Consider the following 22,529-nt stretch of genomic DNA (forward strand, 5'->3'; position numbering starts at 1 on the left):
AGCAAACTTGTTGCAAGCTTGCGGCAAACTTGCTGCAAGCTTGCAGGCAAAGCAGGCAATTATAAGCTTGCAATCCAAATTTATGCTTTCATAACTTGCTCGCAACCTTACAACAAACTTGCTGCAAGCTTGCAGGCCAAGAAGACATGCCCCGCAAGCTTACAGAAGCGCAATCTAAAGCCCTTGCAATCTTGCAGGCCGACAGTGTATCTCTTTCTCTGTCTTTCTCGATACGTTTAATTCTCCTAAATTTCACAGGTATTGAAGTTTACCCATCACCAGAACATGTTTTGCTCTTAATGTACGGGGTTGCATGTGGCTATACTATCTTTTAACATAGGAGCTGGGAATATATTACTTCTTCAAGGAGATACAGTAACGATTTTACAATTTAAATACACTCTCTGTAAACATAAAAATGACTTGTTGAGTAGACGAGTCAACGGACACATACATGCTTGTGTAGAATAAGGAGCGCATGGAATCTAAGTCGCACTGGGGTTTTGATGTATCGGATCAGAATTTTATACTACATCAGTTTTTTTTTTCTTTCTTTTTGTTCTCTTTAAAAATGAAATTGTTCGAAAGCGAAACTGATTTTTATTTGCATGGATGGCACATACATTGTACTTGATTTCAACAGCTACAAGTACCAATTTCATTGCAAATCAATATCTAGCATGATGGTGAAATTGAATACGCTTGTTTTTCTCAAAACCATCACGTTGAACTAAGCTCTTGTTATATGCCACAAATGGAACTTGACTGTACTTAAAGGGATCTGATAACTTTTTCTTAAATCCTTTAAACAAATCCTTGATTTAGGTCATTCTGCAACAATAATTATAAACCTTAAGGTCAGTCAGGAACCCCATGACTTTTACAAGCTGATCGCCTGTCTGATTATCATTATATTTATGATTGAAAATCAAAATCAAATTTTGCGTTTACTTCATAACACTACAGTCTATTGGGGAAAACAAGTATGGTAAAACCGGTCATTCAAAGGTTTTTACTTTTTTGAGGCTCTTCTTGATCATTTTGAAGCGCAATTTTTTTAGGGCTTCAATATAACACCATATCACAGACTCTGATAACACGTAGGGTGGTGCATCTCAGATTTAACAATGTTAAACGATCCCTTGAAGACTGAGATTTCTGTGTACGCTTCACCAGTGATGTCAGACTGTGTTGCAATACTACTGAGGCAGGGGAAAGGAGAGGGTGTAGGATCGGCAAACACTCAGCTGTCTCTAATTGCAGTTTCCTGGCAAAAATCATGAAGGATATTGATAAACGTTTGCATAATGATCACAAAAAATAGAAAAGATGCACTGTTTTACGGTAAAATCTTTTACAAATTGGGGTCTGGAGTGCTCTGGACATGGATTTTTGGTGCCCATGTGTCCTGGGTTCCTAGTGTCGATCACTGCATCATACAAACCAAATATAAAGATGTGCAATTGAAAATAAGGACACCGCAAAATAAGATTGTTGCCCATTAAAGCCTGTCTTCATCAGACCAAAGTTACAAAATATCCTGCTATTTTCAGACTCTGGATATTTTTCATAAGCTCAAAATTGCGTCTTCACCAGACCGATACGTTCATCACAAACTTGATGAAGACAGGCGCATATTAGCCTGCTATTTCCCAAATAGCGGGCTATCTTGGAACCAAGACCAAGAGATCTTGAGATATTTTCTCGACCGAATAACCCTCGAATTGCAACTGCAGGCTGATGAAGACGCAAATTAGCTGGCTAATTTGAGATTGGGCTACCGGTAGTTAAAATAGCGAGTTATTTTGCAACTTCGGTGTGATGAAGACAGGCCTATTGTGACGTCATGACAACTTGTCATGACGGCACTGATCTACAATCCGCCCTTGTTTATTAAGTAGGGAATATGCCTTTAATCTTGTGCATTGTTTCTGGCACATAACCAGGTTTGGAAGCAGACAGACTGTCTGTCTGATGCTGAAGTGTGGTCATTAATTAATTGTGACCGCTGATAGCACCATCCCAGGGGTGTTTACTGTCTCCTTATTGATCAAAATACGTTTACTAGATCAACAGTTAGCCTCCGTTCAGACGACAAAAATTCACTTTATATCTATATAACAATGACATAGACAATTTTAAACAAAACATATAACAAAACATATTTGAGCATCATTTTGAACGAAATCTTGATAAAGAATCAGGGTCCTGCTCAAGTCTGAACATCATATCGAGGAGCCAGTGACACAAAGACGTAACTCCATTTTGGCCATTCTGAGAAAAAGTGGTTTAAGTGTCACTGAGCACTTGGGCCGTAAGGAGTTAGGTCTATGTTTCACTAGCCTTTGACTTTAATGTGGTGTTGGGCGAAATTTAGTCTTTGTGTTTCCTGGAAAGCCCACATTTTTCTTAATATTTTGATATCAAATACTCATTTTGGCAAAATATGGAGTTAAGTCTTTGTGTCACTTAACCCTCGATATCATACAAAACGGTATAACAGATTTGACTGTACAATATTTCTTTATACAAGCTTCATATACCAGTAAATCCCTCTTGTCTGAATAGCCTACATGTACCTCCTTGTTGACAGCAACACGTTCACTCCAAACAACTTTCCAACCGATGTACGAGAGGGTTCTTTGAACTGTATTATTGTGACTCTAGGACAATACCCCTAGGGAGTGTTTCACAAAGGCTAAGATCGACTTTAAGTTAAACGTAACTATGGCAGGCTGTCCATGCCACTTGTTGCTCTCACCATTGGTCTCTCAAGAGACGTCACAAATCTACAGAATTGAAATTTGTTGGTAGTTCATTGTTGAAGAAAAAAAAGTTACTTAAATTTGTAACTTTGACTTTGACTTAGGTGCATAGGACGGTGTGTCCCCTTGCTCCCCTTCGAGAAATCATGCTCCAGTCTGATCTGTCCTGGGCTCGTTGCTCTGCCTCTTGTGTGGATAATCCCACATCGCATTGAACCTGGTCCTTCCATCTCTTTGGAGGGCGTCCTTGTGGTCTGCGTCCATTAAAGTCATTTTGGAATGCTTGGTATGGTAGGCGGTGATGCGGCATGCGTAAAACATGGCCAAACCATTTCAAGCGACGTTTGGTTATATCCTCGCATATGGTGCTTGGGACATTCAGTCTCTGCCTGATCGCATCGTTCCTTATCTTGTCCATTAGGTGAACTCCAAGGATGGTCCGGAGACACCTCATTTCAAATACCTCAAGCTTATCTCTATCAGACTTTCGGAGAGTCCAGGATTCTGCTTATTTCTGCTATATAACTTAAGTTATATATTTAAGACTTTTTTTTCTTCAACAATGGTGAGAGCAAACGGTGGCTTGAACGGCCTGCCATAGTTTAGTCCAACTTAAGTCAATCTTAGTCTTTGTGAAACACCCACCTGGTCATCTACCACCTGTACTTCAGGGCTTGACATAGACCACTGTCTAGACTGTTTCCGTGTCACGCGCCCCATCAGCTGAGAAAATAGCTCGCCCTCAATGCTAGAACGGAGACAGTCCTTTGATTCTTCCACTGGATGAGGTGTATTTTCAGGGAGACTTTGCACTTTGTGTGGGATGTAAGGGAGGAGAAAAATTATGATTGAAGTGAGAAAATAAAATTTAAAAAGGACAGAACCTGGACTAGGCTTGACACTAAGGTTGCGTTTATCTAGCAAATTTTTGGCTAGAATCAGGTTTCTCAAACGTCTTTCAGGCAAATTTAGAAGTAGATAAACGCAAAGCCTTTTTCAAACGTCTTTAGATATGGGCATATCTAAAGACGCAAAAAGGTGCGTTTTGAATGTGACATACAGCCAGAATCACGTTTCTGAGAGATCGATAAACGCAAAGCTGTTTTGAACCTCACATACAAATATGACCACCCAGGTGTTGTGTACAAGCATACGTGTGAAGTTGACCTCCGAGAAACTGTCTGCTTCCCGGGTCAAAACAGCTGGGCAGACACAAGGCCTTTATTTTGAATCGTGAAGGGTCGATAAACGCGACATCCCGCAAATCACGATCGTATAGTGGGGTACGATAGTGGGGTTCGATAGTGGGGTACGATATGTACATATCTAGTGGCAAGCCTAGATAAACGCGCTCTAAAAGGGATGTGGTTCACCAAGGCTTCCAATTTTAGTTCTGGTTGCGTCACCAATCCAAAAATCAAACAGGTGTCCCTTAATAGACAAATCGACCTCATACACACTCCAAGAGACAGAAGTCAATGTGGAGCCCTGCTTAACACCTGGATTAGTGAGACAACCACCTGACTATGAGACGACCACCTGACTATGAGACGACCACCTGACTATTACCGGTTTGTTGTTTTTTGGTCTACTCCCAGCCTGTCTGCTATCCACATGGTCTAATAATCATTTAATCATTAAATGATTATTAGACCTTATGGATGAAATGGGCAGTAGACAAACTGGGAATTAGACTACCGGTAACGGGTTATTATACTAAATAAACAATATATGAAATGAGTAGAAGACTAATTGAAGATTAGACCGTATGCAAATTAGTCCCTGTCCCAGTACTCTTTCAGAGCTTTCCAAAGCTAAGTTGCTCACTGCTCATGTATAATTTTTTTTCTTCTCAGACAAGAACATATAAGGTTGTGACAGTGTCATGCACTGTGAGTGATGCGGAGTTACTTTTTAAACCATTATGCAGAACACAACATTTGATTCTCCCCCCCCCCTCTCTCTCTCTGCCTCTCTCTGTTTCTCCAGGTATGCAATTCAGTGGTAGACATAACCGTTAATGGCATTCATAGCCTTCATATAAAGTTGTGATAATGTCATGCAATGTTGTACTGTGAGTGGTGACAAGTTATTTTGTATACCATTATGCAGAACACAAAATTTAATTCTCTCTCTCTCTCTCTCTCTTGTCCAGGTATGCAATTCCGTGGTCGACATCGCCGTCATGCAGGAGGCGCACGGCCTCATCATGGACATGCTGGCCGACTCCACCCTCCCACCGAACGTCGTCAGCGGTTTGAAGGCGGTTAGCTCCCTCTTGAGTCCGCCCACCAACTACAACACCTTGCAGAGGCCCAAGATCAGCCCCTTGGTGGCCCTCAGTGAGAGCATGTACACGTCGGATATTGATGACTCGCCCTATGTAGGGGAGCGCCCTCTGTCGTTACCAAAGGTGAGGTCTTTGGTCCTTAGTTTTTTTTCTCAATGTAATTATGGCCTAAACACCTGCTTTAAAGCCCATCTGTACTAGTTTACAGGAGGGATTAGACCACCCTGCAAGGTCACTGACAGGTGGTTATCTCATTAAATCAGCTCTCACTTAAAATAAGAAAAAGAGGATCATGGGGGACCAATGGTCACCGATTAGCCATTGTTTGCTATAAAGAGTGCGCAAGTAGCTATAAATAGTGCAGTGGACCCCAAAGTCTTTTTGTGATCTTGTTTATTGAATGTTTATCCACTGTCTGAGCATCCATTTTGCTTCTCTACAATGTATCAGACACTACAGCAACATCACTTAATTAGGATTCTCTATCTTCTAACAGTTTCTTTTGAACCTTATTTCATAACTATACTCTTTGTGTAATTTGTTTCTGAACAGAGATTAAGAAGAAGTCTGCCACCGAGTTTGATACGACGGATGTCAACAACTTGGACCACTACAACTTCAGCTACAGGTGGGTCTATTAAAGTAAAAATGTGAAGAATAATGAGAAATAAGAAGAAAAAATATATAGAAGTAATGGAAAGCTAAAGAACTCCAATAGATAAAATAAAAATATTTCCTATAGGAGATCTATTCATTCAGATGGTCATCTCACCAATACTTACCTTTTTAAGTGGTTTTCAACATTTTGACATTATTTTGTATGCTTTTTCGGAAAATGAAGAAAAAATTGATAAATTCTAAAAATAGATTTTTGATGACGTCACACTTCACCCCTCTATGAAGTTCAAAAGATCTGCACAAAAATGTATAGGGTACATTTGCATGTATCTGATACTGATACAAGGAAGTATTACAGTTATATCGTAGCATATACATGCAAAGAGAAATCCCATCATCATTCCTTCTCTCTCTCTCTCCCTCTCCCTCTCTGCCTCTCTCTCTTTATTCTCTTCCCCCCTCTGCCCATTCATTCCGTTCATGTATACCTCTCCCCTCCCCATCCACCCCCTCTCCCTCTCTCTTTTCCCTTTCTTTTTCTCTCTCTTTCACTTTCTCTCCATTTGTCTTTCTTCTTTATCATCACGCACAGAAAGTATAGAGTATTTAGATCTCTTTTTTAAATGTATTACTGAGGTTACAAGAAAAATTGGTTGTGTTTTAGACTTTTAGTTTAGTTTTAGGTTCAAGTTACTTTAATTCATATTTCAATGAGAAACTCTGTTCAAGGGAAACATAAAAATATGGTCTTAAGAGACAGGTGGTTGCTCAAAGCAGATTTGTCACTGCAAGGGAAGATAAGTCAATCTGAATTAATGAACAAAATAAACTTATACTTTGTATACATGCAATTGTTAAGGTGAAGTTGAACAGGCATAAAACAAAACAGCTTAAAAACAATTCACCCTGTCTACAGTCTTGCTGCTTGAAAGAAGGGCATATATTTCCAAGTTCAGGATACTTTGTATGTGTCTGATACAGCTGAACAGGCATAAAACACAACAGCTTAAAAACAATTTACCCTGTAATCAGTCTTGCTGCTTCAAAAGAGGGTATATATTTCCAAGTTCAGGATATTTTGTAATGTGTCTGATATGTTATCGCCGAGTTGCATAGCCATGCATCCTTAGCATTAGAAAATTGGCTGAATTACGTTAATTTTGACTGACAATTCCACACGACCATGCAGCCAATTACGTCGTTTCCTCTCGCTGAAAGCCGGTGACTACGTCATCACTCCTTGTTTACGACATAAACAGAGAAACGCCTTGAGAGCATTAGGCCTGTCCTCATCAGCTCAAGATTGCCAAATATCACGCTATTTCAACTATCCCGATCGCAATTATCCAGTTAATTTGCGTCTTCATCAGCCCGAAGTTACAATTAGTGGGATATTTGGTCGAGATAATCATCCCAAAATATCCTGCTATTTGTCCGGTGCGTCTTCACCACCCCGAAGACTCGTACTACATGTATGTGGGAACGCTGAGCAAAATATCTCGAGCTAATGTCTTGAGCTCGAGTTTCAAGTTTCGAGGTTAAGTCTCGAGCTGATGAAGACGCGATTCGTAACTTTGGGATTATTTCCCAAATCAGAAATAGCGGGCTATATGGCAATCTCGAGCTGATGAGGACAGGCCTATTGAGATGCCTGCCGTACAAACGGGTTATCTTGTCGATAAGACAGAATGAGGACGGCCCTGTAGTGTCGTTCAAACACTACTTGACTCTTTCCCAAATTGGCAACACCGTCTCAAACACTCGTCTGCAGTCCAATTAACATGCCCTAGTAAAAGGAAGTCCACCGTGCTGTCAAGATTATTTCATTGAAAATGGAAAAATTAAGGCAAAGGCTCTATTAGTTTTAAAAAATCAAGTCAATTTAATTTAGTTTTTAATTTAGTTTATTCATTTCCATAAAATCACATTACATGAACACAATTTTTTGCAAATAGTACTGTAAATAACATGCAAAATCTTTCACTAAAATGTATATGAGTACATTAAAATATTAAACAATAATGGAAGAAGGGAAGTTATAAAAACCCAGATAAATGAGTTTGTTTGAGATGTCTTCCAAAAAACGAATTAAACAAAATGTGATTAACATAATAAAGATTTGAAATTACATAAAATCTGATGCAGAATGGAAAAATCCCTTTCAAAAATTTAGTAAGTGCTCACAAATGAAAGCATAAGAACAAAACTTGTTAAGAGATTTTCAGAACAGAATACATTTTTTGATATGGGAAATAGTTTACCCACTGTACCTACATGAAAAAGAAAGAAAAACAAATTTGGTTGATTTTAATTTCAAGATTCAATTCAAGATTCAAGATAATTTATTGTCTGATTTTAAAAAATAAAATGAAAACAAATTTATTTACTTATAATACTTAAAGATGTGCTTATCGACATGTTGATAAGACATACTCTAATAATCTGTAGTATAGTATGGAGGTTTTTTGCTTGTGCCTCAAAGTCAGATGAGATATTATTTGAACGTGAACTGCATTATTTTAACATTAAGCCTTTTTATAAAGAAGACACAGTATTTCATTTCAGTTTCTCATTACCTGGAAAAGTTCACTGGTATGAGTGGAAGAATAACTTGGAATGAGGGCAAGTGACAAGAGCACATGCTGAAGTTGTTTTTCAATTAATAAACGATAACCCTCTTGGTAGCTTTTTGTTGTTGAATGACTCGTATTTAAAGGGGAAGTTTTCAATAGTGATAAATAAATTGGCAGCACTGTGACATACATGTATCTTGTTCTGTGCTGAAAATTTCATAAAGTTTCATTTTCTTAGTTATTGCTGACGGAAAAGATTTGTTTCGTACAGGGGTTGAGCAGAAACATGTTTGCATTAATCATATTTGGGGTGCATGTATGACTTACCATTTTCTGAAGGGCAAAAAGAGATTCCTGATTTCTTTTTGTATAGTACGAACGATGCGTTCATACGAATCTCCCTGTTTTTTCATTGTCTTTCTGAATGTCCATTGTCTGAAAATCATTCGTACCGCGTTTGTAGCAGTTTCTTAATGGCATTTGTGACCGAGGCTTATTAAACCTGTTTCTCTCATTTTCTGCTTGTATTAAAACAACTTGATATCAGACGGCGCTTCTTTTTTAAAGTGACATGTTCTTTAATGTGTTTAAATACATCTAACTTTTATGTCTGATTTCAACATCTTTGCAGGTATGCCAACGTTAGAACCGCAGCCTCTCAGGACCCGCAGCTCAAGTTTCCGCCATTCTCGCGATCTCACATCCTCCCCAAGCCCTGGCAACAGTCGCTCCAGTAGCCCCGCCCCATTATCGCGGCAAGGAGGAGGAGATGGCTCCTTAAAGTCGCGGTCGTTCTCCGTCGGCACGGGAGGTCTCGGTCAACGATCGCCATCCCCGAATCTCATGCCGCCCGACGGGAAAGGGTTACGGTCCTCCTCGCTACGGGGATCGCTCGGAGGCAGTTCGATGCCCACGTTGCTCAAAACTGAAAATGGACAATCGCCAAGACTAGACGACTCGTTGGACGCCGCGGAGGAAAGCGACGATGACACGTCGCGGCTGGAGGAGCTATCAAATCAGCCGATCACGCTGACGATAACGCCCGACGACGCCGTGAAAGATGCATCAGAGAACGTAGAGAATGCAGAAAGCACCGCTGCGCCAACAGACAATAATAATACAAACAATGTTGAGAAAAGTGAAGAACCCTCAACCCTTGGGTCCTCTCTTAAACCTAGGGGGAGCAGCAAAAAGAGGGGTAGCGTGACAATAAGCGAACATGCTACTATCATTGAGGAAGGCATGGCTAGGACGATACCAGTAGACGAGACCGCCATCACGGAAGCGACAGAAGAGCAGGTAGGAAAATCTAAGAAATTATTATATTTGTTTTCTCCATTCTTTGAGCTGATGTTGAAATTCATTTATAAGTATGATAAAGAAAGGATAAAAAGCAACAACAACAAAAAGGAAAAAGGAAAAATAAAAACAACAATGCATACATGTATCGGCAAATCTGTCTAAATATTTGAATATTGAGCAATAATCTCAAAAGCCTTGTGTAAAATTAGAAAAGTACATTATTTATATACTTGTATGTACATGTATCTACATGTATCTTAATCTATCTTTCTATATATTTATGTTCCTTCCATCTATCTTTCTTAATATCTATCAACCTGTCTATCTGTCCTTCCATTCATCCATCCATCTAACTATCTATCTATCTATCTATCTATCCATCCATCCATCCATCCATCTATCTGTTTATCCATCTATCTATCCATCTGTGTATTTATTTATCTATCTGTCTATCTCTCTTTGTATCTGTCCATCTACCTATCTTTCTATCTATCTATCCATCTGTGTATTTATTTATCTATCTGTCTATCTTTCTTTGTATCTGTCCATCTACCTATCTTTCTATCCAACTATCTATCTTTCTATCCATCTATCTGTCTATCTTTCTTTATATGTTCATCTATTTATCTATCTATCTATCTATCCATCTATCTATCCATCCTTTCATCTATCTATTTATCGATCCATCTATCTGTCTATCTGCCATGCAGGATGAGGAGTTAGCAGTAGATGAAAGCCTAGAAGAAGAAGTAGATCCAACACATGGAGAGTGCAGGGAGCTCTTAGGAAGGTTGGATGAATGGGACTTCCCCATATTTGAAATCTCAGAACTATCAGAAAACCAAGTACTCAGTCAAGTAAGTATTACAGAAGGAAAGATAGGAAGAGAGAAAGAGAGACAGAGAGAGAGAGATCTTAAGAAGGTTGGTTGAATGGGACTTCCCCATATTTGAAATCTCAGAACTATCAGAAAACCAAGTACTCAGTCAAGTAAGTATTACAGAGGGAAAATGAGAGATAGGGGAAGAAAGCTTCCTACCACAGACCGTTTTTGTTCTGCCGAGAGTGCGCTTACTTCCAACATGAACATGGACATTCACATCCAAAAATTACTGAAAGAATTCCATGCAAATGCTATAATATATTTCAGTTATCTAAATTTGTCATGATTTTCTCAGAAAAGACCAATAGGGAAGACTGTATAAGAGTTTAAAATGAGTGTCAATTGTGTGGTCATATTTTTAAAGATGTTTATAATTTTCAGTTTTTATCAACGAAATCCATTCTCATGCCTGATTTATGGATTTTTTTTCCTGGGGACCTAGAGTGATGAGCTATTCCATTAAACTTTTATTAATGAATGAACTGCAATACTTGGAATCCATTCCGCATTCATTACTTGTTGCTTTGTCGGACAAGCCTCAGGAAGGTTTTAAGGTTGTCGAGAACAATCTTTGTTGAAAAAGTATGCACAAAATTTGAATATGTAAGTAAACTGGTCTATTGGATATATTGCACCTCTCATTCTTCATTACATTGCTTTGTTTTCCCAACAGGTTGCATACCGATTGTTCACCGATGCTGGCATCTTTGAAACATTCCGAATCTCTCTCCCAGAATTCATGAACTATTTCCGAGCGCTGGAATGCGGCTACAGGCATAAACCTTGTAAGTTTTCGTTGATCATCGGTTTACGTTTCATAGAAATTTGTATTGACAAAGGCCCTTTCTCAGGGCTGTTGAGTTTCATTTAATTTTATTTCTTCTACATTGTGCAGTATGAAAGAACATACAGGTTTCTAAGCGCTTTACATTTTAATTATTATTACCCGGTCGAGTAGTTTAAGTACTTGACATGCAATTCAAAGGACGTGGTTCAATCTCCGATACGGCGCTAATGTCCTTTGGCATGGCATTAATCTTCATTTGCCACACTCAACCCAGGTGAGGTAAATGGGTACCTGGCAGGAATTAATGCTAGAGCGCTGTAATGGCAACTAGGTTAAAGCCGGGGTAATAATTAATAAGCCACGGAATAAAATTTCTACATAGACGGCGCTACAGATAATGTGCCCGATATCAATCTAGCCATGACTATCCATTGTTCTCTTGTCTTCTCTCTCTGTCAGACCACAATCGTATCCACGCTGCTGACGTCCTTCATGGCTGCTACTACATGTCAACGCAGCAGATCCCTGGCTTCACCCAGGTCAATCCAGAGGACCTCGATCCTATGGGGCGACAGGACGGTAAGAACCACCGTTGCGTAGATGGTTTATTGTCATAACAAAGATTTCATCAAGTATTTACACCATCTGTAGGCTAGAAAATGTTGTCCGTCTGTCCAGTATGATTTCCTAAGCTTACTTGCTTAGTAGGTTTACTCCACAAATACCATAATAATATCATTTTTTCAATTAAAGATAGTGTGGTCTAATGTATCAATGGCTTTACTTAAATCTAAAAAAAGTTTATAAAGAGTGTTGAATAAAATTTGAATAAACTTTGAACCCATCTTTAAATCATCAGCATTTGACCATTTTCTTTATCCAGATGACCCAGACAGTTTTCACACACCAACCGTGACGCCAAGAGCGAGTATATCGTCAGATTCGAGCTACGGCATCCTTGCAGGGAATCTCCCCGCGCTGGAGCTGATGGCGCTCTACACAGCGGCTGCCATGCATGACTACGATCATCCTGGCAGGACGAATGCATTCTTGGTTGCTACCAGTGCATCACAGGTGAGTGGAAGATAGTCTTCTCTGTGCCTTAGGTTCATCCGTTGATTTATTCATCCATTGATTTATTGATCGATCAGTTTGTTGAGTTATTAATTGATTGATTGATAGATTGATCGATTGTTTCGTTTATACAGGCATTCATTCAATCGATCGATCGTTCATTCAGTCAGTCAGTCAGTCAGTCAGTCAGTCATTCATTGATTGATTCATTGATTCATTGATTCGTTCATTCATTCATTCATTCATACAGATATTCAAAAAGGCATTCATAGAGGCATTCATTCAATCGATCAATCAGTCCGTCAGTCAGTCAGTCATTCATTCATTTATACAGGCATTTAAAAAGGCATTCATTCAATCGATCAATCGTTCAGTCAGTCATTTATTCATTCATTCATTCATTCATACAGATAATCAAACAGGCATTCATAAAGGCATTCATTCAATTAATCAATCAGTCAGTCAGTCAATCATTCATTCATTCATTCATTCATTCATATAGGCATTCATTCAATCGATCGTTCATTCATTCAGTCAGTCAGTCAGTCAGTCAGTCAGTCAGTCAGTCATTTATTCAGTCAGTCATTTATTCATTCATTCATTCATTCATTCATAGAGATATTCAAACAGGCATTCATAAAGGCATTCATTCAATTAATCGATCATTCAGTCAGTCATTCATTCATTCATACAGGCATTCATGAAAGCATTCATAAAGGCATTCATTCATTCATTCAATCAATCAATCAATCAGTCAGTAGTTCATTAATGATTCATTACTTCATTGATTGTTTGATTCTTAATCTTATTTTTGAGAATATATCATATCAAAAGTTTAATCATTTTGGAAACATTCACCGTACCAGGTGCGTAGAATTCTAATGCACTCAACAATTCCTAGAAATTTCACTTTCTTATCAATATTCTCATCTCTCTCTCTCCCTCTCTCTCTCTACAGGCCATTCTGTACAATGACCGGTCAGTTCTTGAGAACCACCACGCCGCTGCGTCATGGTCCCTCTTCCTCTCCAAGCCAGAGTACAACTTCCTGTCGTCGCTGGACATCGCCGAATTCAAACGATTCCGCTTCCTGGTGGTCGAGTACATCCTCGCCACGGACCTCAAGAGACATTTTGACTTCTTGGTGGAGTTCAACTCAAAGGTCAGCAAAGGTCAAGCTCTCGTATGAGTTTCATTGCAAGTTTCTAGGAGATTTGTGGTTTTTATAATATGACTCTTCCATTTTTGTTTGCCAGATGCTCTCATATGGCTTTGTTTGTTCCTTTATCTGTTCCCTTTTCCTACATGTAGCAAGAAAAAAGGTTTATTAAAAGTAATGTCTCCCCTGCTCTCTCTTTCTCATATTCTCTCTCTCTCTCTATCTCTCTCTCTTTATCTGTCTTTCTCTGTCTGTCTCTTTCTTTCTCTCTCTCTCTCTCTTTCTCTCTCTCTCTTCTTTGTCCACTGACTCTCTACATACAGGTTCATGTTTGCACATATTTATTGATATCTCTTGGTTGTCTCAATACCACGCACTCTATGACCTCTACATTTGAACTTTTCTACTTGTACCTTTTCTTTCTATTTTTTTCGTTGGGGGGGGGGGGGGGGAGAAAGAAAGAAAGAAAAAAGGAAAGAAAAGATTAATGCCATAACTTAGACAGTTGATCAACAGTCATAACAGATAAAAGACTTTAAACTTTAAAACACGGCTGGTTGCATAAAATATAAATTACTTGTAGCCCAGGGTACAAATATGATTAAATGAAAACTGGTAGTGGACCTATAAAATTACTGATTTCTATTTTTTTCTTTTCTTTCTGATAGGTCAATGATGTAGATGCTCCGGGCATCAACTGGGCAGTGGAGAGTGACCGTTTACTGGTCTGTCAGATGTGTATCAAGCTGGCCGATATCTCCGGACCGACCAAGATCAAAGATCTCCATTGTAACTGGACGTACAGGATATCAGAGGAGTTCTACGAACAGGTATGCAAGAAAAAAGACAATAGGATGTAGGCAGATATTCTTGAAAGCCACCCAACATCAGACAAAGTGTTCACCCGGCAGAGAAGGTTAAGTTCTAGGAAGAGGTGACGAATAATTTGTGAGCGTTATTATTGTTATTATGCAAGCGTGGAAAAATATCAGAGAAAAAAAATGTTCCCTGAAAAGCATGGCTCTTTAAATGCCTTCATATTCTAGGTATGACAAGTAACAGCTTATAAATAAGGGCTGAGTTTTTTGCCACATGTTTGTGTAGTCCCATATATTTCTTTCTGTGTACAGTGTATGTTACTTTACCAAGACTAGGCCAAATTCCTTATCATTTTGATGACTCCAGAACCTTGCAGTACACACTAATACTTATATGCTAGATGATCAACTTTTCTGATCGATTTAACGCCATTTCTTTCACAATGCAATCGCATGACCAGATCTTGGGCCACTTTAGAGCTGGATGCACATGAGTAAAGTTAAAAGAGACATACATGTACGGTATGCGCGAGGACCAGTATTTATTCTGTCATCACTAAATCTATGATATATTGAAAGTTTCATGTGGTGTAGTTTATTTCACGGTTTCAATCTTTTGCGATCTTAATGTTTTTTTTCATAGGGTGATGATGAGAGAAACCTAGGCCTGACGGTGTCCCCCTACATGGACCGCAACGCACCACAGCTTGCCAAACTCCAAGAAGGATTCATCAATCACCTGGTCGCACCCCTCTGCAATGCTTACGGATCGGCCGGACTACTCCCTGGACGATGGCTCGATGAGGAGGATGACGACCGTAAGTATCGTCCTTCTTGTCCAGTTGGTGGCTCGATATTATGGAATAGTGTGCAACATTCAGTATGAAATTGAACAACTGAGGGATCCTTTATTCCTTCAAACTGATGAATGCATATACATGTACCATAAATGTCATGTTTCTAAACTATCAGCACCAACAACTTGGTATACCAGTAGTTTGACTCTTCATATAATTCGTGTTTATGACACCTTGTGTATTTATCTGTATTTCAACAGTGCAGTGCATGCCACTGATGGGGCTATCACATATAGATTCCTGGAAATTTTATTTCAAAAAAATTCCAACAGTGACTGCCTTTTTTCAAAATATGTTAAACACACTTCTATTGAATTTATGTATGTCCATCAAAGTGTGAAAATATTTTGTTTTCCTCTAATTTTGATTTCCATAAGCTTTAAATGTTTAGAAGTTTATCACGTCATGACTACACCCTTACAGTATTTAATGTAGCTAATCAATGCAAATGGTTTGTGTGTGTTTAAATTGGGTTTTTACAGACGCATATTAATCAGATATATTACCGTCTTTACAATGCGCTTTACAATTATGTTTACAACCGAAGAGGTGAGTTTTAAGATGTTTTCTGTATCCAGAGATTGCTGTTTGCAAAGAAATCTGGGTAGGTTATTTCACAGTTATGACAAATCCCATTTTTTGGACCATGTGTAGTATGATCCCACCTTAGATACATTTTTCACTACCTAATAAAGAGTAAAGAAAATAATTTGATAATGATAAATAGGAGAAGGTGAAGAAGAGAAGGAAGAAGAAGAAGAGGAAGAAGAGGCAGAAGAAGAAGAAGCAAATTGATGAAATCAAAGGCATGGCAAAGTAGCAAAAACAAAGTCTGTATAACACCTGTACAATCCTACATGACATCTACATTTATACATTTAAATGTCCAGCATATACATGCTTCCTTTTTGTACCGCCTTCATCAGCTTCTTTCCTCTGCTTGCACTTTCATTTTTCACACCCTGCCTTTCTCTTGTTCCATCTGTAGATGCTGCGCAGTCAGAACCCAAGGAAGAAAGTGAGATGAGAGAGTTCAGCGACAAGGACAACGATGACGATGATGATGATGATGATGACAATGATGAAGAATCTAATGATGGTCAGTTTGTGATGGAATTGAGATAAATAGGGCCTTGTTTCATTAAAAATACTTGTTGTCATTAACAAATTCTAAAATTCTGTGACAAATTTGCTCTCAGTCAATCACATCATAAATGCAATAATTTCAGTAGCTTATAACAGTTATTGTAACTTGTTAATGTTATAATACAGTATAACATGGACATGCTGCACCACTTTTGTGAAACAAGCAACTCTGTAACAAAATAAACATGAATCGCCTAGAAACTGAGTTTTTGTTTTAATACACAGATAGACTAATGTTGTATTCCCTATATAAACAAGTATGTAATTTAATCTCTATAGCCTTGAATGTATCTGTAGCATATACAGTCAAACCTTGCTATTGAGGCTATCCAATGCAAAGAGAGAAATTGGCCACTGTGGACAGGTGGTCTTTCTAGACAGGTTTTACAACAAGTTTCTTATTTGAGGGATACAAAATACATGACCACTATAGAAAGGTGACCACTATAGAGAGATGGCCACTAAGACAGGATTGACTGTAGTTGTATTTGTAAGAAAGTATATTATTGTAGTGCCTCCAATGATACTACTTTGCACTTTGAAATTGATGCTATTATTGCTTTCCTTATTACCATCTTTACCAGGTGATAGCAAGTTGAATCTAAAGAGCGCCGGTCAGCAGAAGACTAGGAAGATGGTAGTGCATTAAGTCATATTACTTATAGCTATATTAACACTATCATTATCATCCCCATTGTTATTACCATTATAATCAGGTGATTCCAAGTTGAGGCTAAAGAGCGCCGGTCAGCAGAAGACGAGGAAGATGGTCAGTATCTTGACCAAGCACCTCAAGGAGAACCATGAGATGTGGCTCAAGGTCTTGAAGGAGGAGGAGGCGGAAAAGAGGAGGACGGAGAACCCAGACGGTCTTCCTCCGTCACCGACGTCCAAGGACAAAGAAGATGGGATGGTAAGGTTTTCAGATCTTAATATCTCAGAGTAGATTTTTTGAGGGGAACAACTGCAGAAAACTACACCTCAATAGTTACCTCGCATATCAAGGCTTAGATTTAGAGTTAGGATGAAAGTTAAGATCAGGGTTAGGTATAAAAGAGGAGGAGGCGGAGAAGAGGAGGACAGAGAACCCAGACGGTCTTCCCCCGTCACCGACGTCCAAGGATAAAGAAGATGGGATGGTAAGGTTTCCAGATTAATTTTTTTTTTAAATGAATGATGAATTTGGGGATCAACTGCAGAATACTACACCACACTGGTATCCAGGGGGCCATTTTCTGTGTTTCTATGGGACATCTGCGAGCTAAGACTCATGACGGTTTTGACAAGGGGTCAATACCCTAACCCTAGTGTAGGGCCTGATTTTAAACTTAATCTTAATCCCAGCCCTAACCTTAAACCTAACCCTAGCCCTAAACCTAAATCTAAACCTAAACCTAAACCCTGATATGCAAAGTGGGGTATTCTGTAGTTTAGCCTCAGATTTGTTGTTTGAGACAGTTTTTTTAATCAATTATGAATCTTTATGGGTTCTACAGATGTGTTGGAACCATATCAAAGATGAGACTCTAGAAATATTTCAAGAAGGAAGAAATAACCTTGACATTCCAGAATACCTACCTGGCATACAATCTGATTCTTAGAAATCAAACTACATGTACGTGTGAATTAGTACATGATATCACGCTGTGAAATCCAACAAAATCAGAAAAACTTTACCAGATTGCATAACGTATGTACATGTACATGTACTTTTAACTACATATAAATGTACACATGTACATGTATGTACTTGTGTGTACATGTATGTGGTCATGATATACAGTACATGCATTTAGATATACAATTGTCTACTTTTGTAGAACTTTGTATTGACGACTGTTGTAAAGGTATTGAAATGGCAGACATGGAAGGTTGCAAAAAGCCATGATTGTGATTGAATTTGCCATATGACCTCACTGTGACCATATTGTATCGTCCGTCTTTATGCAGATATTATGATGGAGCTAATATTCCAGAATATTGTGTAGTATTTATTTAATAATCTTTGTCATTAGGCGTAACAAAAAAAAGATGTTGTATTGCCCATTGCGACAGACCCAAATATCTTAACATTTACGGTCATCTTTTTAATAAAGCTTTTGATTTTACTGGTTTTTTAGAAGAAAAACAAATGTTTGATGAATAATAAAGATGTATTGTGTTTGTTTAAATGGGACATAAATGCATGAAATGAACAAGTAGACCCCGGCCTGTGTACTGTATAGCATGCACTTTACTAGCAAGATTTGGGCGACGTTCCCGGTTTAGAGTTTTTTTGACGACGGTCGCTGTTTTGACGGGAGAAAAAAATGAAGGAAGAAAATGGAAAAAGAGATTTCCGACTGACCGATCAACCCAGGTTCTGCCACCTCAAGGGCAATACAACACCTTTTTGTTAGGCCTTAAGTCCATACTTTTATGTCATGATTTATTTTTGTTTTTCTTTGAAGAACTTAAGTGCAATCCATACTCCCAACCACGAGATTATAAGACAGGTTTTTATTCCAAGGGGCCAGGTAATAGTTCACAAACATTTGATTTATTATTTTATTTCTATCCCTCCTCTATTTTACATAAAGTTTGCTTTCATTGAAATAAATGGGATAAATATACCCAGCTTTGCTTTTTTTGATTGGTGCATTTTTCGATTAAAGAAATGCACAACTGACTTGGGATTTGCCGTGACAAGTGATGATTTGCATTTTGCGGACACTATTGAAATCGGAAAGTATTCATTAAATGCATTGTGGTTGTAAGTCATATCTGCATAATGAAATAAACAATAACATCAATATTCATTGAATCGGACATGTATTTTCACATATCAGTGGGAATTACATCAATTAATGTGTGTTTGGTTAAGGGTTAATTTTTGCTGTGATCTCTTTTTTACAGGGTGTATATTGAAGAAATTTAACAAAAAATGGTTAACAGGTGACTGATTTGCACAGGTGAACTGACTGGCTTTTGAATTAATTTACATTAATCAAAGCTTCAAATATTTTGAAATCTTGATTTAAGAGAAAGAAGATGAATACCGTAGGTATAAAATTCTATCGATTGATGCCAGAATTTATCAACAGTAAAGCATCATGCACGTAAGACAGTATTTTTTATTTTAAATACCAAAAATATGTCCCCCTCCCCCAAGGTACTGTTTAAACATATCTGTTTTATCATGTTTCTCTGGCCTTAATACCTTTAGTTTCAATTCATGAGAATTATTCTTGCTTAGAAAATTATATGAAATAATCGCTCATTCTTCTTACAAGAAATTGAAAGCAAGCCAAAAGTTCTGTGCAAATTTGTTTATCTTTCAAGATTGTACAACTTGCTTGAAATTCTCTCCTATTTTTGTTTTCAAAATGCTACTGTTGAAACTATTTATCAACTAAAAGCAAAACCACATTTGTATCAAACTGCATATATTCATACATACACCTGTACATGTATATCATATGTAAGACATATGTTGTAAATAATATCATCTTTCTATCAAATTCCCTTCCTTGTTATATATTTAAAGACACTTTCTTTGAAAGATTGTCTCCATTCCTGAATAAAATCTGGTATTCCTCAAAGTGAACACTAATTTTTCTCTCCTACCCCTGTATTAAAGTGCCATGTTCCATTAAATGTGTGTATCGGCTTGCATGGTGATGTAGATATACAGTAGGCTTACGGTTGCACCATGTGAGAGAGGGGGAGCATTGGGAAGTCCTGAAAAGGACTGTCGAGCCCCTCCTACTACCCATCCTCTCCAACAGGCTCTATACATATAGTTCTCTTTAGAACTATAAGCTCAAGAAAGATTACCAACAGTCCTTTTCAAGACTACACACACTCGAGAAAGAAATATTACCGGCAGTCCTTTTCAGGACTCCCCAATAACCCCCCCCCCCCCTCACATGGTGCAACCGTAAGGTTACTGTATATCTACATCACCATGCAAGCCGATACTTTAAGCAGCATATAAGATTATTTTGTGGACTTTCCATGAAACATTACAAGATGTGCATGTTTCAAGGGGATGTCTGCTAACTTGTGATATTTTTGCAACAGGCCCTCAAGATTTTTGTGTGTTTATTGGTTGAGAGGTGGGGGGGGGGGGCGGGTAAGGGGCAGAGATGGACAGTGTTGTTGTTTCATAAGAAGGGACATAATCATGTAGTGTAAATGCAAGATCAAGATAAATAAGTTTTATTTATGTTCACCTTGAAAGTCGTATACAGTACTTGAATATTAGGACTTTGCAGTTTATGGGCAGACAATGTTGATGGCACGAGCTGTTAAAGATGAAGTTGAGTTCTGGTCATGCGATTGCATTGTGAAAGAAACGGTGTGAAATCGAACAGAAAAGGTTGATCATCTAGCATATAAGAATTTGTGTGTATTGCAAGGTTCTGGAATCATCAAAATGATAAGAAATTTGGCCAAGTCTTGGTAAAGTTACAAACACTGTACACAGAAAGATGTATATGGGACTACACGAACACGTGGCGTAAAAAACCTACCCCCCGAGTTTTACGAGTTACATGACATATTTAGAATATAAAGGCATTTGAAGAGCCATGCTTTTCAGGGAACATGTCTTATCTGATGTTCTTCCACACTTGCATAATAAGAATGATAACGCTCACAAATTATTTTTCACCTCTTCCCAGAACTCAACCTTCTCTTTAAGTCTTGTTCAGATATGATGTAGCAACATGTCAGCAGTTTGTGGTGATGACGTAAAGTGGAGTACGCTTCACGTGTCTGTGAATTCTAACACAGAGCTATAAAGTGAATATGAGCAAGACCTGTGTTGCACGCAGTTGCTACCGTAATTAACGGTGTATTAACCGCACTTTTTTGCCGCCGAAAAAATTCAAAGTCGGGTGCGTCTTATACATGATACACAAAAAAAAAAATTAAGTTTCAATTTATGCCCCTCCACCTGGCGCTATGCCTGGCAATGTCTCCCAGCTCAGTAATTGGTGTGTTGACTCACCACTCGGAAACAGAACAACACTCAAATTTGTCTGTCGTCTTGGTTTGAAAGTAATCTTTCTGATAGATCTCAATATGTAGTTTATAATAATAATTCCTCCAATTTTTCTTCTATTACATGGCGTACCACAAGGTTCTATCCTAGGTCCTCTACTGTTTTTTAATTTACATTAATGATCTTACACATTCAGCTGCACCTCGCAGTTAAATGAAAGGCCTTCCTGCGTGGGTTTTTTAACACGGACCTGGCCTGCTGCCGACAGAGTCGGCAAAAAAAAAGAAAAGAAAAAAGAGGGGTGCGGTTAATATACGAGAGCGGTTTATACACAGTTAATTACGGTATTCATTTATACGTGACAAAACCGTGTTTTTTTTTTTTGTGGGGGTTTACTGCATCATATGTGAATGACTCTTAATGAGAGTTTCCAGACTGCATGCCAGACCGACATGTCATTCTTGTGGGCTCTTAGTTTGTTGGCTGCGTACATGTATGTGCACGTTTTTCAATGCCATTGAAAAGCAGTGCTCTTCTAAGAGGACCATTCTATCCACCAAGACCTTTGTGATGTCAAGACTTTAAGAGATGATAGAGATCTAGACCAAAAATTGCAGACATTTCATTATATTGACCTGTAGGACTAGGCCTACAAAGAAACATCCTGGTAAAGTAGTAGGATTAATACAAAATGCTTTATATCATCACAGAAAATGCAAAAGATTGAAGTTTAGTGTTACAATGATATAAAGTAACGATTATGCAATTATTAGAATTTAAGTACGTGTATGTTACACAGCTACTTGTGTTGTGCTCGTCTATTGTGGTATGTTCTTGTATTTTGTTTTTTGTCAAACCTCTGAATCATCCCTTTCCTTTAATTTTGATTTATAAAGAAAGGTACATGTACAGTGTATTATATATGGGGTAAATGTAATAGACATATCATTGTTGTGCAATTTTCTAAGGGTGTAGGGAAACTGAACTATGGTAATTTGAATGTGCTTACCTTTACTGTATACCAGCACTGTACCTTTTGGCTGTCCGTGTACATTTACATTGGACATGTACAAGTATTAATGGGCAGTTACTAAGCTTGGAAAACTGGATATGATATTATATATATTGTGTGTTTGGACTTTGGAGCAAGAAGGCCATTCATTCATTTACTTTAACAGAGAGTTAATGCCCTTCTGGCTCTGAACAGGCGATGTTAAAGGTAAAGACCAGTTATGGTCATGCGATTGCATTGTGAAATGTGGAATCGATC

General features: G+C 38.3%; 1 protein-coding gene across 6 annotated transcripts in view; it reads left to right on the plus strand.

Annotated features, from left to right (window-relative positions):
* The window catches only part of LOC589178 (cGMP-inhibited 3',5'-cyclic phosphodiesterase A), a 34,865-nt gene that overhangs the window by 6,340 nt on the left and 5,996 nt on the right, over positions 1-22,529 (plus strand). For 2 of the 6 annotated variants that reach the window (XM_030988012.1, XM_030988014.1), the window contains exons 2-14: positions 4,921-5,178; positions 5,608-5,683; positions 8,878-9,545; positions 10,259-10,405; positions 11,105-11,216; positions 11,678-11,797; positions 12,102-12,292; positions 13,251-13,454; positions 14,120-14,281; positions 14,913-15,087; positions 16,115-16,225; positions 16,989-17,110; positions 17,337-17,411. In XM_030988012.1, the coding sequence (XP_030843872.1) occupies positions 4,921-5,178; positions 5,608-5,683; positions 8,878-9,545; positions 10,259-10,405; positions 11,105-11,216; positions 11,678-11,797; positions 12,102-12,292; positions 13,251-13,454; positions 14,120-14,281; positions 14,913-15,087; positions 16,115-16,225; positions 16,989-17,110; positions 17,337-17,411 (2,421 nt within the window). The other 4 variants (XM_030988011.1, XM_030988013.1, XM_030988008.1 and 1 more) reach the window with 3 other exon arrangements.

This window comes from Strongylocentrotus purpuratus, unplaced genomic scaffold (genome assembly GCF_000002235.5).
Source record: "Strongylocentrotus purpuratus isolate Spur 01 unplaced genomic scaffold, Spur_5.0 spur5_scaffold_17, whole genome shotgun sequence".
Taxonomy (NCBI): domain Eukaryota; kingdom Metazoa; phylum Echinodermata; class Echinoidea; order Camarodonta; family Strongylocentrotidae; genus Strongylocentrotus; species Strongylocentrotus purpuratus.